At 39.5% G+C, this 14,362-nt stretch overlaps 1 protein-coding gene across 1 annotated transcript in view; it reads left to right on the top strand.

Annotated features, from left to right (window-relative positions):
• The window catches only part of LOC128877125 (zwei Ig domain protein zig-8-like), an 86,677-nt gene extending 73,063 nt beyond the window's left edge, over positions 1 to 13,614 (top strand). The window contains exons 5-7 of the mRNA XM_054124159.1: positions 7,555 to 7,741; positions 9,315 to 9,436; positions 10,252 to 13,614. Of these exons, the coding sequence (XP_053980134.1) occupies positions 7,555 to 7,741; positions 9,315 to 9,436; positions 10,252 to 10,385 (443 nt within the window). The 3' untranslated portion in view covers positions 10,386 to 13,614. The remainder of the gene's footprint in view (positions 1 to 7,554; positions 7,742 to 9,314; positions 9,437 to 10,251) is intronic.
• Positions 13,615 to 14,362: the final 748 nt, after the last annotated feature.

Raw genomic sequence — 14,362 nt, forward strand, 5'->3', positions numbered from 1 at the left:
GTCACATAAACATTGTAACATTACTGACGATTATTTTTTGACTATTCTTTCTTATTATTTTTATATACCGTTAGATGAAAGCTACATCTGTATTTATGTATTCTACAATATTTATTTGCATTTACAGTCGGTCCCATAAGTATTCGTACCCTCTAAAAATTCACTGAGAAGAATTACACCTAACCCGACTGATTGAAATTCTCTTAAATAAAATTCTTAGGAACCCTTCACCTCACGATCATTCACCAAGGCCTGGTGAAATGACCTTTCGCCTTCCTCAACCATTGACACCGTAACAACCGAAAATGGCCATTATCGAACACATTTTAACACTCAGCCACGAAGCTGTCGTCGCCCAGCGTGACGTTCCGACGCTCCGGGGAAGTAGCGACTCGGAACTTTCGTTTAATCCAGTTAAAAGTACGAAAAACTTTCCCGCGAGCTTTTCCCGTCGGAAAGTCTTCGCTCCGGCGGACCTCACGGAATCTTAGCCCCGACACAGTATTTTCATCGTCCGACCAACATCTCCTTTCATCTTTCCTCGTTCAAGCGTCCCTATCCACCCTCTTCGTTCGTTCCCGGCTCCTTTGTTCTACCCTTTCGGTTTTCTTATTTCATTCGAGGCTATCGGCAGCTGGAAAGTATCCCTTTAATTAGAAGATGGCCGTGGCCAGCATTTTCCAGTAGCGTGGAGCTCCTTTCGTGCCGTTTCGTGCCTGTGGACGATTGGAAGTTATTTGGTCACTTATGAGCCGGATACTAAAGCTTAATTGAGAAGCTGTTCGATGGGTGGGATGGACGATGGGTGGTTTGGGGAACTCATAGGGGCGCAGTGGTCCGATGTGTTTGTCGGCGAGTTTTGTTGAAACCTCGGTCAATAGATTGGATCAGGGTCTCTTTTGTGTCGAACGAACGGGAATTTAACGTATTTCCCCGCGCTCGTTAGGCGGAATTAAAATCGTAAAACTGAGCCATTATCGGCGCCATCGACGCGGACCAGATTTCGTTCGAGTATGCCTGGAGAAATTGAAGGGACGTTCCTAGAACAGAATATGTAGCTTTCATGCGTAAACAGCGATCTTATTTTTAGTTTTTCGGGTCAGGCATGAGTAAGTGACCTGTTTTATAATAAAGGAAAGGAAGGGGATTATAAGAGATAATTTTGAAGCTGAGTAATGGCTCGAAGGTAAGGGATGGGATTTAATTTCATTTTAAAAATCATTTACATACATAAATTGTATTTTTTTTATAGCTCTCGTCATTTCTGTCTATTCGTTGGGTCACGATTTATCGTGATGCTAAATTTTATTTTTTTGTTATCATTTTCTTATGATCAATCGTCCAATGAAAATTCAAGTGCACCGTTGCATAAAGTTCCCTAAAACATTCTCCAAACTGTTCCATCTCCAAGGTGAGAAGACCTAAGCAAACACTAGGGAAATGAAACTCCCAGATTCCCCTCCAATGTTCGATTTTCGATCGATTTGTTGCCATCAGATCTCAGATGCAGTGAGAACCGAAAATATCGTCCCCGGGGAAACATAAACACGATATGCAAAGGTGCTCGGTATCGGAAGCACTCCTGTCGTGTTCGCAATTTTCATCTCGTCGCTGGCGCGGAGCTCTAAAATGGGCGCGCCTCGCCAAATGCCAGGAAACCCTTTTATCTAGAACGCGGTTCGTTTGCGAAACAAAACAAAAAAAAAAGGGAAGAAAGCTGGTGGAAGAAATACGGAAACGACTCTATTCCCTGACATATCGGTCACAGAATCTTGATGGATCGATCCCATCGAAAGTTGTAGATGAAACGTCCGCTGCCAATGGAACGAGTGAATGTTTTGCCGCGGCACTTACCAGGGAACTACGCAACTTGTCTCCCCCAATCGATTTTAACCTACTTTTGCAGGATCGTAGATTGCAGGCTATTGCCATGAAGAAAATATTAGGTTGAATCGATCGTTTGAGAGATATCTGGAATCAAACGTAGAACCCTTTCAATTTAGACGAAGAATAACCTTTTCATGAGACTGCTCGTGGCAGGGTGAGTGCGAGAGTGTAGTCCGCGAAGTTAAAACTCTAGATTCGAGATTTGTAGATTCATTATTGCACAATACATGATTGCACTTGATGCGACTTTTTAAAATCGTCGCTCTAGCGCAAGTACATGCAAGAGGATCGGGGAATTGGGATTCAGAAGTTTGGCGTTCCGAACGCAGGAACACACTCTAACCTCGAATCTAACTGTATGTCTTAATCCTTTCGTTGAAGCGAACACCTAACTAAGAATAAGAGCGCTTACGCAGTGCGCCACGGAAATCGCGGAAATTCTCCCAAGCCCACGATGCAGATGAGATAACTATTGCAAACGTTTCGAGGCGTCGCAATATTTCTGTCGACACTATTGCATAATAAAACTGATCGTTAGCTCGGACACCTTAGAGACCACTTTCATTAATAAAGTCTTTTAGAAACCTTACGTTATTTTCGCTCAACAATCCTACAATATTAAACTATACAACTATGAATAATTTCAACGTCATGCAATTCATGAAAAAAGTATCTCGTCATTCATAATATTGTTACGCCGGGGGGTTGAAGCACGAGAATTCATTTTAATTAAATATAAGGTTTATTAACAAACTATAACTTTAAACAATTTAACGATAATACAACGATAATCTTGGAGACTTGTAACGAAACGTCTTCTCCCTTTGAGTTCTCGAATCGCTCTCTACTATTTTAAAAGTTTGCCGCTTCCTGGCAACCGGAAGCGCAGGAACTCGTTTCCGCAACTTTACATCGTCGCAACAATATATATATATATATAATAAATATGTCGTCTCCTCTCCAAAAGTACCCTTCGCCTATCGAACCCATCAAGAAATGCAAAAATGGTCCAACTTCGAATAACCCATCCCCTTCCCGAAATATCAGGATCCTAATCGACAGGATCGATGCTTGGCAGTCTCCTGCCACGATGTGCGACGCGGAAAGACTGAGAGCAAAGCGGAAAGGTGTTACATCGCACACGATATCAATCACTCCTCGCAGTGAGCGAAGCTCATGTTCAATTAGGGCGCAGCTCAGGAAGCTCCCACGGTAAAGCTTCTCGATCGATGGCGACGTTACGTAGGCACAACAAGATGATTTCCCAGCACGCCTTTATCGTTGTCAGCTCTCGCCCATCCCCCACCCCCGCAAACGGCGAGATTAGACAGTGCGACGTTCCTCATTGGGAATCGCATTACCTGCGATCCTAGCTTGATTCTCAGGATTGTTGAGTATTCCGCCCCGCTCGAGCACTCGCAGCTTAGGCGCGAGGACGTGAGCTCTGTTCTTTGACAAGAAGAGGCAATTAGGATCGTCCACACCTTCGTTGGCGAAGTTGCTTTGCTGTTTTGCAAGAAGCTTGATGAATGATCCTGATCGCAGGGGGAGGATAAGAGTATCGTACGGGACATTCGAATTTAATAGATCACGTTGATGGAATGTATTGTCTTGGTGAGGACAGTAAGTGGAGATGGGAAGTTGCTGCTTTGGAAGATGAGAGATTTGAGGATTTATAGAATACTAGCACCGCGCCCGATGGTTACACTCGTTACTGTATTTTGTTTTCGTGTTGCTTTCTATTATTTAAAACATTTTAAAAATCGATCCAGTAGGTTCTTTGGTACAAACAATTTTTCCTCTTTATAATATTAAATATCTAATCTGAATAATTCATCAACGATAGAGTGACAAAGGATCCAGCAAATAAATAACACAACGAATACTGTAGAAACAGTGATCGAATGAACTTGGAAGTAGTAGTATTACTCATGGATAGCTTTGAAATATTCACTGTGTACTCAGTAAACGGTAAATGTTTTCAATGCAGGCAACATTTTATCTAGATTTATCACGTCCAGCTCCGAAACTTGCCCAGACTGTAAGGATAGCAAATTATAATTATTACGTAGCAGATCATTACCCGTAATCTTGAACTCCATTAAATAAATTCACACCCGTCGACACGCAGCGGAAACACAACGCCAAAGGAGCCTTTGTCGTAATTCAGCGGTACTCTGATTATCATAATTCGTGCACTCCGTCGCGTGCATCGGGGTGCGGGAAAAATTCAAAGGAATAAATCACTGGAAGAGCGTTCGCAGACAGACAGAGACCAGGGCGTTAACAGGTTGAGTGTCGAGTAAATTTTGCATGGCTTCCTATTAGTCGAAAACGCCACGCCGTGCGTCCTGGGTTATCCTAAATGTTTGTTCCAATTGTCTTTCGCAAGAGGAGCGTTTGGAGCGTTTGCAAGGTCGTTATTTTTATTTCAAAATTTCGGAGCGCGAGGCCTTGTGAATTTTTCAGGTTTAAATCCATAATTATTTAGACAATGTTATTGGAATCGTGTTTGCAATTTTAATTTATAACCAAGACTGTAACCTAGACCTGCCATGCCATTCTTCAGCTAACCATGAAAGTTAGTAATGCTTAATTAAATGAAAAGAATTCAAAATATGAGTATTCGATCTTTTTTAAGTCTATTTTCAATTATACCACTGTAGTCTCAAATCGATGGACAAGGGAACCGAAATTTAATTACTTCCCATTTCTCCTCGTATGTGACACGTTGGAGATAACGTTACAGCTCGAAGCTTCAAGAAGTAGAATAGCCTCGTCTGAACCTGATGGACAAGATTCCCTTGAGCACAATACACGCTCCCGTAAAATCTACCAAAAAACTCACCTACCTCCAGGTTCCGTTTTTTTCTTTTTAGATCACGCTTTTGGCGATACTGTTCCTCCAATACGACCACGTACTCGTATCGAATCGCGCGAACTTGTTTGCGGTTCGGTCGGCGCTCGAGCCGTCGCGTCTCTCGCTGCCTGAACGAGTTTAAAGTCCGTGCCTGGAAAGATTCAATTACGCAGCGGGAGTCTTGCGGGCGCCGAAAGGGTGGAGGACTTTGTCCCCGAACGAGAGCACGTAACGTCGCCGCTTTATTTTTCGTCTTGTTTCATCCCACCTCCGGCGAGGAAAGTGCGACACCTTGTTGCGCCTCCGCGCCGAAACTTTTCCCTGTTTGCTCGCTCACCCAATTATCGAATGGAACCTGTTTGGCCCCGTAACAGGGAAACGCGCTTCCGTGGAGAACAATCGAAACAGCATCTCCCATGAAAGTGGGTTCCCACGAAACGAGAAAAATTCCCTGCGAGGGCGTTTCCGGGTGGAGGGGAGGCCTCGCGAAGCGTATAATTGTGACGGAGGCGAGGAACTCTCGAGCATTTTATCCGAAGCAAGAGAGAGATAAGACTGATCGAGTGAAGCAATTTCCGGATGATACCACTAAATAATTCACCTTGCAGGCTTCACCTCGCGGTTCTGGTATAATAATCTGGATAGGGTGATCTTGCATTTTACAGGTGGATGTGTTTCAACAAAGTTTACAGTGTACATAAACGAAATTTCTTCTCGAAAGGGAAAATAGATCAGAAGGTTTTCGTATGTGGTGCTTTTATTTGGTTTTTCTATAAGTAATTTTAAAAGTTATGTTTATTGTTGGTCCAAATATGTACATTTTTCATCTGATATTTTTTGGATCTTCAAAATCTTTTCTGTTTTCGAAATATTGTACCACTTTTTGTATATTTGGTTAGAATACTGTTATGTACTACAGCAGTGTATTACACTCTTGTGTATGGGTTTCAACGTACTTCTATATTTTTAAATATCGATTTGAAATTTATCTAGTCTACACGATCACTGTTGTTAATGGAATTGGTTCTGACCATTGCAGAATATTTGAGATAGAATATCTACAAAAATCTAGAAATATATACTCTATGCGAATATAACAGAGTATCCAAATAAAGGAACTTGGTGGAAATTTTAACATGATGGAACTAGTTGAACGATTACTTCTACACGAATAGGGTAAATTTTTACTGCGAGGGAACGGTCCACTTCCCTCGCAATAGATGGAAAGTTATTGTACGAAATTGAAGGAAAACTGCATGTGGCAGAGAAATGTAACGTACACAGACGCCCTTGAGACTAAAGCAGGATTCCATTAATTACGAGAATCGGATAATTGTGAAAATATTTGAAGAAAAGTGCGACTGCTCGGTGCGCTCGAAAACGGAATTGTACTTGGCTTAATTCCTTCTTCTACTAACTTCCTCGATTCAATCAGGGGAAGACTATTGTCTCACCCTCTTACGGATGAAACGATCCCTTCAATGTATACTACATTGTATATTCGACGTAAGAAATTTGTTTTCGAAAGACTTTAACTATCTACGTTTATAGAATATATTAAAAAAGTGGCCAGTTTTATATATTTTTACGTGTCCTACATTTATAGGGCTACGAATACGACGAAATGCTGCTCTATAAAATTTGCACATTTTCCCGATACGTCTATGTTCATATTAATGCCATCTTTGCATGCGCCGCACCTTCGATATTCATAAACCTTTTATCGCAATCACAAAGGAATTAACGGAATGTTTTATTCATGATTTCATTCGTACCTTTGCCTTATAATCATCTAAGCTAACACCGGGCAAGGTATGCAAGATTTATTCTCTTACATCAAAGAACATTCTGATTGCGAAGTCACAGAGGAGTCACGTGCAGTTTGTATGGAGATTGAAAATTACCAAAGCAATTTGAACGAACAAAGAACCGGAATAAAAAATTGAAATATTGTAAAAGATTCAACGGTACACTTGAAGAAAAATGCAGCTCCATATTAGTCTTCATAGCTTCACGCAAGGTATCATGAGGTTCGCTGTAATAATATAATGACTGAGGATGGTTACCCAAATTTGTACTTTTATATACAGAGGTAAAGAACAGAAACTTACATTGAAATATGTTTTCGGTTCTAAAAGTTGTGACGTTCATGTCATTTTTCATATTTTATGAGTTTATGGATTTGAATATATTTATACTACTCATAAATGCATAAATATCCACAGTTTATTAATAACAGTCGATAAAAAGTAAAAATGGAGTGATTGGTAACTGTCTCCTGATCATTTCCCATCATACCTCCCTATTCTCAAGATGTCTGTCGAGGAATCTTCCCACAGTTCTCCAACCGCTCTTAATCAAACTCCGTTGATCGTCCCGGCCGTGAAGTGTCGCTAAGATCAAGATTCCCTTCAGGAAGCGCGTGTGCCATTTATCGACTGTCATCTCATTGGCAAAGCCATCTCCATAGACGACGCAAATGTGTCGATCAGTCTAAAACAGTCACTAAACTCCCTCGATTAAATTGAGAACGAGTTATAATGAAAAATTCATTCGGTAATATCAAAACTATTATTTAATTTAGTCAAACTTCTCCAATAGACATACATGGTACAAATATTTATAGGATTTACTGTAGCTGTTGAAAATGATAAATCTTATTCTTCCAAGTCAACATAAATAACGTATCTAAAAAAACTCTAAATAGTACTTCAACCTCAAATAATTCTTACTCGAGCCTCCCAGAAGACCTCCTGGAGTTAAGCTTAGCGTCGCAGGAGCCACCCTAATCGACATACGTTTTGCAGCACCGGACATTAGGATCGTGGACGAGGCCAAGCACGAGCTGAGGGACCGCTACTATAAAACCGGAAGCGGTATCGAGTTGAAATGCGTCGCGAAGCCATCCAGGCCCGACTCCAGGATACCGCATCCCGTCTGGAGGAAAAATGGCGAGACGTTGCCGGATCACGTCGACGTTTATCACATTAATGGGTGAGCATATATAGCGGAAGGACACCGTATCGAACTCCGAGCCTGGGCGAGATAGACGTACCATGTTCCGATTTTGCGTTTCGCCATAGTCAACGGGAATTGTCAGCGTATCGGTGCGCGAGCTTCATCGGTTCCTCCTCTGTTGAAAGTCTGTGTAACGTTCGTTGCACGCTTTCTGGGTAACGAGCGAACCGTTTAATCTCCCTTGAGGCATTTTACGAGGAACTCGTCGTTCCTCCGACTGCCGTTTCTATTTCGATTCGGTTACTCCCGTCTGCTTTTATTTATAAGCTCTCCGCGTTAACGGTCCCTTAATTTCTGTTTACCCATGAATCGCGTTTGTCGCGACGCTGGGAAACGTTTGTTCTAACCTTTTCGATTTGCTTTGGCAGGCAGAAATGCCTCCGCGATTAATAAAAATGGTTAACGACCCGATGCGTTTCTTTTCAAGTTGATTATTTAACCGTGACTTAAATTCTCGCGTGGGGGACTTGTCGAGATATATTTTGTTTAATCCTGGGAATGTTTGTAGCGTTCACGCGTTCCAACTTCTCGAGTCTTGCTTTAAATTCTCTAATACTCGGTTAGGAACTCTAAGCTCCCTCGTGGACTGCCTCGAACGGAACTGTAACCAAATTCTCGGTGACTTTAACTGACGTTCTGAAAATGTCTTGCAATTGCTGCGTCGTTTGCATCGAGCAGTGATCGAACTAACTTGTTTTTATTTCGCTTGGAGTACAGTAAACCTCACGGATTGTTTATCTAAAATAAACGAGAAATACATTAAAATTTGATAAAACCTCTGTTTCGTTCGACGCATTACCAAAATTAATGATAATATTTACAAAGAAATATTTAACAGTCCAATGAACTCTCTCCCCAAATTTTCGCAAATATTGGGATGGTTTACGCTCCGGTTGCTCCGGAAAATCAACAAATGTAAATTATATCTTCCAACCCATCCACTGACCTGGAAAAAGTAAAATAAAAATTGACAATTTATGTTCCACATTTATTTCATTCTATTCAAAATGAATAAAAATTCCACGAATTGTTTTTATCCTTAAACACTTAATTCTCGTAAATTGTTACAATTATTCCAATTTATTTACTTAATCGCCGGAGTGGTGATTATGTAAACATTTCATTTTCTCAGTATTTTGAACGATATTTTTCATTTCGCAAATGAAAGTTAAGAGAAACAACTTTGAACTAATTAAAATAAAAAGAAAATGTATTGTTTGCGAATTTCGAGCGTAAAAATTCCCTGTTCTGCGCGAGCACACGCTCTGGAAAGTTTGAAAACTACAGGCTTAACAGTTTTCTCATTTCCTGAAACTGCGTGGCTCGTTGGATGGGGATCGGGTCGTGGTCCATTGAAATATTTCCAGCCAATACGTTGGTGAATCGGGATGGGACAAGACAACAATTCGTTTCAATTCAGTATAACATTTGACAATTCCAATCTCGACGGGGAAACGCTCGCATTTTTTTTCCCCTCTGGCGAACGTGTCCGTTCGGACGTGTACGGATCCGCGTGTAAATTCGACGTATAACATGAGAATTTTTTCAGGTCGAACGAAGATCTGGTGACCAAGCTGTACATCGAACAGGCGAAAAAGACTGACAGCGGCGAATACTCGTGCTCAGTGAGCCAATTCAGTACCGCCGCAGTGCATATTCACGTCCTGAATGGTAAATTGGATTAAAGTCATGCGTTTATACGGAGTCGAAAAAGCGATTAAAACGGCGTAGGAAATTTTAAATGAAACGGCGGAACGAACGAGGAATAACCTGATACCATTTGCGCGTAGAAAATGAACGAATTAATTTACACTGGCGCAGAAAGTACAAATGAGACTGTTGAATTTTTTAATGGGGCACAAAAATGTGGAAAATACAATTAAGGAAACTTGAAAGTTTGATGGAATGAATATTATACTCTGAAGATTTTATTACATGATTCTCTCTGTATAATTTTGAAGTAATTTTGAGAATATATTCCAACGATAACATTACTTCGATAAATAAAATACCAAGTTGATTTATAACAATCGAATACTATACAAATGTTAACGGTAAATTATCTGCATAGTCTCTTTAATTTAAAATTGCGATATTATGTGGAGCTGATGACGGATCTATCCGATAATAGACTTTCTTCTAACGGACATTTTTTCTCTCCCTCGTCTCTTTCCAATAATTATTTTCTTGTAAGTGACAGTCTGCTGTGTGTCACCTGGCACTTTAAAGCAAATTTACATCACAGGTCTTGATAAATATGAACATAAGCTTAGTTCCACGTGTACCAAGACACTGACCCAATAATATGACAGTGAACTGCATTTGTTGTCGTGACAATGACGAGGAGAAACTCGAAGGTAACTACGAAGAATTCCATACAGATTCGAGACATTGTTTGAGTTTCCTGCTGAACAAATTCGAACATACTTTTTTTTATTAATGACCAAACAACGTTCACGGTTCACCAACACATACTTTCATCGCAGGTGAAAAGCAGGCAGCGGTTCACCACGATCAATGGAATGCAGCGCGAACGAATCATCATCAGCGATTGAACGAGCTGCACGTTGCGATCGCCAGCATTCTTCTTCTACGGGCTTGGATAATCAGCTCGCCATGAGGATCATCGAAACACATTGAAAGCGCGGTTCTACACAGAGGTCGATTAATTTGTTCCGTTTGAGGGGAACACTGCTCGCCAGATCCCGTTTTCCTTCACGACAAGCTTCTAGTTGTGCGAACGAAACGCTAAATGGGGTCGTTTAAACTATGTAGTGGATTATCAATCCTATGAACTTGGTGTCATCGACTCGAATATCTCGAGTATTGGTTTAATAATTTGTTAACCTTCAAGGGGATTTTTGGGGGATTTCCTTATGTCTTGGGTCGAAACGTGGGCAACATTTGGAATTTTAATATTAGAAAAGAACGTGGGGTGTCGAACTGAAACCTTTTGTCCGCGTTAATGTACTTGTGAAGATGTTACATGATTTTTTCGGTGTAATTTCATTTAATAATTGATGAATTATTAATAATGTCACGGCTCTGTGTCGGGAAGCAAAATACGAAAAGATTGTTATTGTATTTAAGTGTAATTCACGTCTGAACTAAAGGAGATTAGACATTTTTAAATTAGATAAAATTGTCCAACTTTGGAGAGATCAAATGTGTTTCATTGCATCTGGAAGAAGGGGGTGAAACGAGCTCTTGATAGATTTTAATCAGAATTGGAATTTATTGTAAAAAGATTATGTACATAATAAATTTAAATTTTATTTTATTACTGTACAGTAATACACAACCGTTTCCAAAATAGCAAACTATACTTGCCATGCACCTTCTTTAAAGTGTTAGGATTTAAATAAGTATTATTGCATTTTAGCACGTTTAGCTGTGCATCATTTAAACATAATATGCAATATATTGTATGCATGCATCATAAATCATTCTCAAAGTGCTATTATACGTATTTCACAAAGATTTGTTAATTTGAATGTCTATGGAACTCTGTTGTAAAGGAGGAACTGGGAATTGATGGTACAGTATTTAAATTGAATGGGTACTTTAAATATTGCACCCCTAGAAAGGGGATGGTATCGCCATCTGTAGCGAGTGACCTAAGTTGTAAGAGGAAAATGTTTTCCTCCCTTGATTTCAACCATGAGTAGATTGTTCGACGTTATAACATGAAAAGTATAACAATTAATAATATGCAATTTATCGGAAAACTATTGGAAATGTGTAAAATTATATGTGTAGTTAAGATACTTATTATTAATCTCTCTTGACATATTTTTTTATATTAAATTTATTGTCATGTTCAGTAGAACAATCTTTCAACCTGATGACATTTTAGTTTAAATAAATCTAATGAAAATTTATTGAGCCAATACGTCACTAATTTATTTATGTGGAAATAAGTATTATACCTTCGCGGAAGCACACCTGGTTTCGCCATCTATCTGTGGGAAATATAAACCATTCCTCTCTGAACTTAGGCGTTCTGTTGTAAATGGCGATTTCCTCTTTCTAGGGGTGTAACTGTTCTCTTTAATAAAAAAAATAAGCTTGAGCAATTCCAAGCCCAGCAATCAAGGACTAATTTAACTAATTTAACTAATTTAAATTAATACGGATTATGCTTGGAACGATGTAAAACTGTGCACATATAAAGAAAAATAGAATATTTGCCTGCTTGTGATTATTTCTATACAAACTTGAGCGTTTCACTGTCGAGGGCGCAGACTGTATCGCAAAATTAGCTTTAAGGATTGTTGGGACCGTTTACCGTTAGATGGCTGTAGCATTATCTGTCAAGTTTCACGATTGTTTAATTATTTAATGATAACGAACTATGGTTGATGCAAAGGATATTTTGCATTTTTGTTTAAATGATTTGTACAGATAAGTGTTGGGAGAAAGAGAAATCTAACGTTTCGGAGGCACAATAAGTGGAAGTTTGTTAGAAAGGAGAAGGGGGTGCGTTAGGCGTTCCGTATTCCCCTCAAATGGCAAAAATTAATGGACCAGTATGTATTGCTAGGAGAAAAAAATGTTTATCTTGTTTTAAGTAGAATACGGAATTAAATTTTCGCTGCTTATCTTCTATGATTTCACAAATATTCAGAATAGTATGAAAACTCAGTCACGTTATTATCATCCCTCGAACAGTATTTCTGCAGAGTTTGGAATTTGGTCGAATTTTCGAATTGCCAAACTTTTCTTGTTAGTTGAAAACCATAGAATGGTTGACTAAAATTTCTGACCTAACACTGTGTGCATACTTGGAATTCCTTCCAGAACTGAGCTTTCTTTCTCCTTGCAATACATGGCAGCTCGATTGTGTGTTTATGGGTGTTTGTCAGAAAGCTTTTTCGATTAACAGATCAGTATTACAATGGACGATAACTGCCGAGTGAATTATTGCATACGATAAGCCATTGTATATTCTATACAGTACTGCGAAATTACTTAAGTACAGAATTGTGAATATTGACCTGACAGCGATCTCCTTCGTCTGGAAGAGTGCATGATACCATTCTTTTTTAAGAGAAAAATATATAATTAAGCGAATCCAATGAATCGATTCGATTTAACAATATCATTGATTGTTTAATTCATCAATTATTCAGATTTATTTATCTTCATTTATCGAATGCTCCTCGCCATTTATTCGTGATGCAAATAAAGCGGAATTTGCAATTCACGTGACACGATATCGCTCAAAAACGCAATCTAAAGCAACAAATTACTAATCAACCGTACAGAACGCTATATAGTAATAATTTGATTCGTGTTTATTTAATAAATAAGAATGTCGACCAGTGCATTCATCCAGTCGGAGTTAGTTTCTAATAAGCAAGCGCGAGTATTAGTAGTTTAAAGGTGCTGAACGATTATAAAAAAAAAACTTACCATTTTCCTCCTCTCGATGGCCTGTACATAAAATACATTAACAATTGTATAGTCGAGGAAATAACGTGCTTGATTGGTCGATATGTTGCAAAACCGATGAAATTTTACAAGTGTGTAAATCGCCCGCCCTTAAATGTGTGTATATTGCCCGATGTAAATCGACCAGTTTAACGTCACGTATTCGTTCTCGTATAATAAACTGTAATTAAATAATTCTACCTGAAATTTTTTGTTCAACACCACCATTCCATTAATTTATGGATCGTAGATATAACTCGGAAAATATTATTTAACACAGCTTTAAATAAAATCCCATTTCAATATTAAATTAATTACAAAAGCAACCTTTCAGATAATTCAAGCTTCCCAAAACGAATCGTAGAATAGATTAAAGTGGCCTGGAACTAAAGACCATCCCAGTATAAAAGAATCTTCTTTCCAGTATTATTATACCCCATAAAATCTCAACACCCTATAATATTCCCCTTCTCCTTCAACTATAATAAATCTGGAGCGCACAAAAAAAGGCGTAATTTTTATTAGCTCTCGCATGGATCATCCTTCCCGAGAAAAATAGAAAGCGAGACCTGTCAATAAAGCTGTCAAAGTCTCAGCCGCCAATAACGAGACCCATCGACCGCAGTCAATCTCGAGTGTCCACGAAGAAACGGAAAAGAAGAGTATTACTCATCGTCAGTGTCCACGGTAGTTTCGGTGGGGACGGTGGTTTATTAAGCGTCCCGTGGCGTCAATGTTGCCGAAAAAATTGCTCGTAAATTTCATGGACCCTTATCGGGTCGGTGGCGCGATTAATATCACAAGACGGTCAGTGGCGTGGCTCGATGGCGATGATCGTGAAAAAGTAACGAAGGATTCGAGGGATATCCTGCCAGCGCGACGGGATGACACATTCCGGGACGAGGGGATCAAGGTCAGCGTGGACAGGTCGCGTTTTACGCCCTCGGGAGGGATTACTCCAAGGTGAAGGTCTCGACATTCGAAAACCGTGACGATCTCATTAGACGAGACGTGTTGAACTCATTTTTGGCCAGGGTCCAATTTGTACTTTGCTACCGTGTCAAGGACAGCTGACGCATTATATATTTGTAATGCGATAATTGTTGTTTTACGCAAATGTTTTACTATTTCGAGACTCATGATTTGACTGTGAATGTCTTTTGC

This window comes from Hylaeus volcanicus, chromosome 1, assembly GCF_026283585.1.
Source record: "Hylaeus volcanicus isolate JK05 chromosome 1, UHH_iyHylVolc1.0_haploid, whole genome shotgun sequence".
NCBI classification, from domain to species: domain Eukaryota; kingdom Metazoa; phylum Arthropoda; class Insecta; order Hymenoptera; family Colletidae; genus Hylaeus; species Hylaeus volcanicus.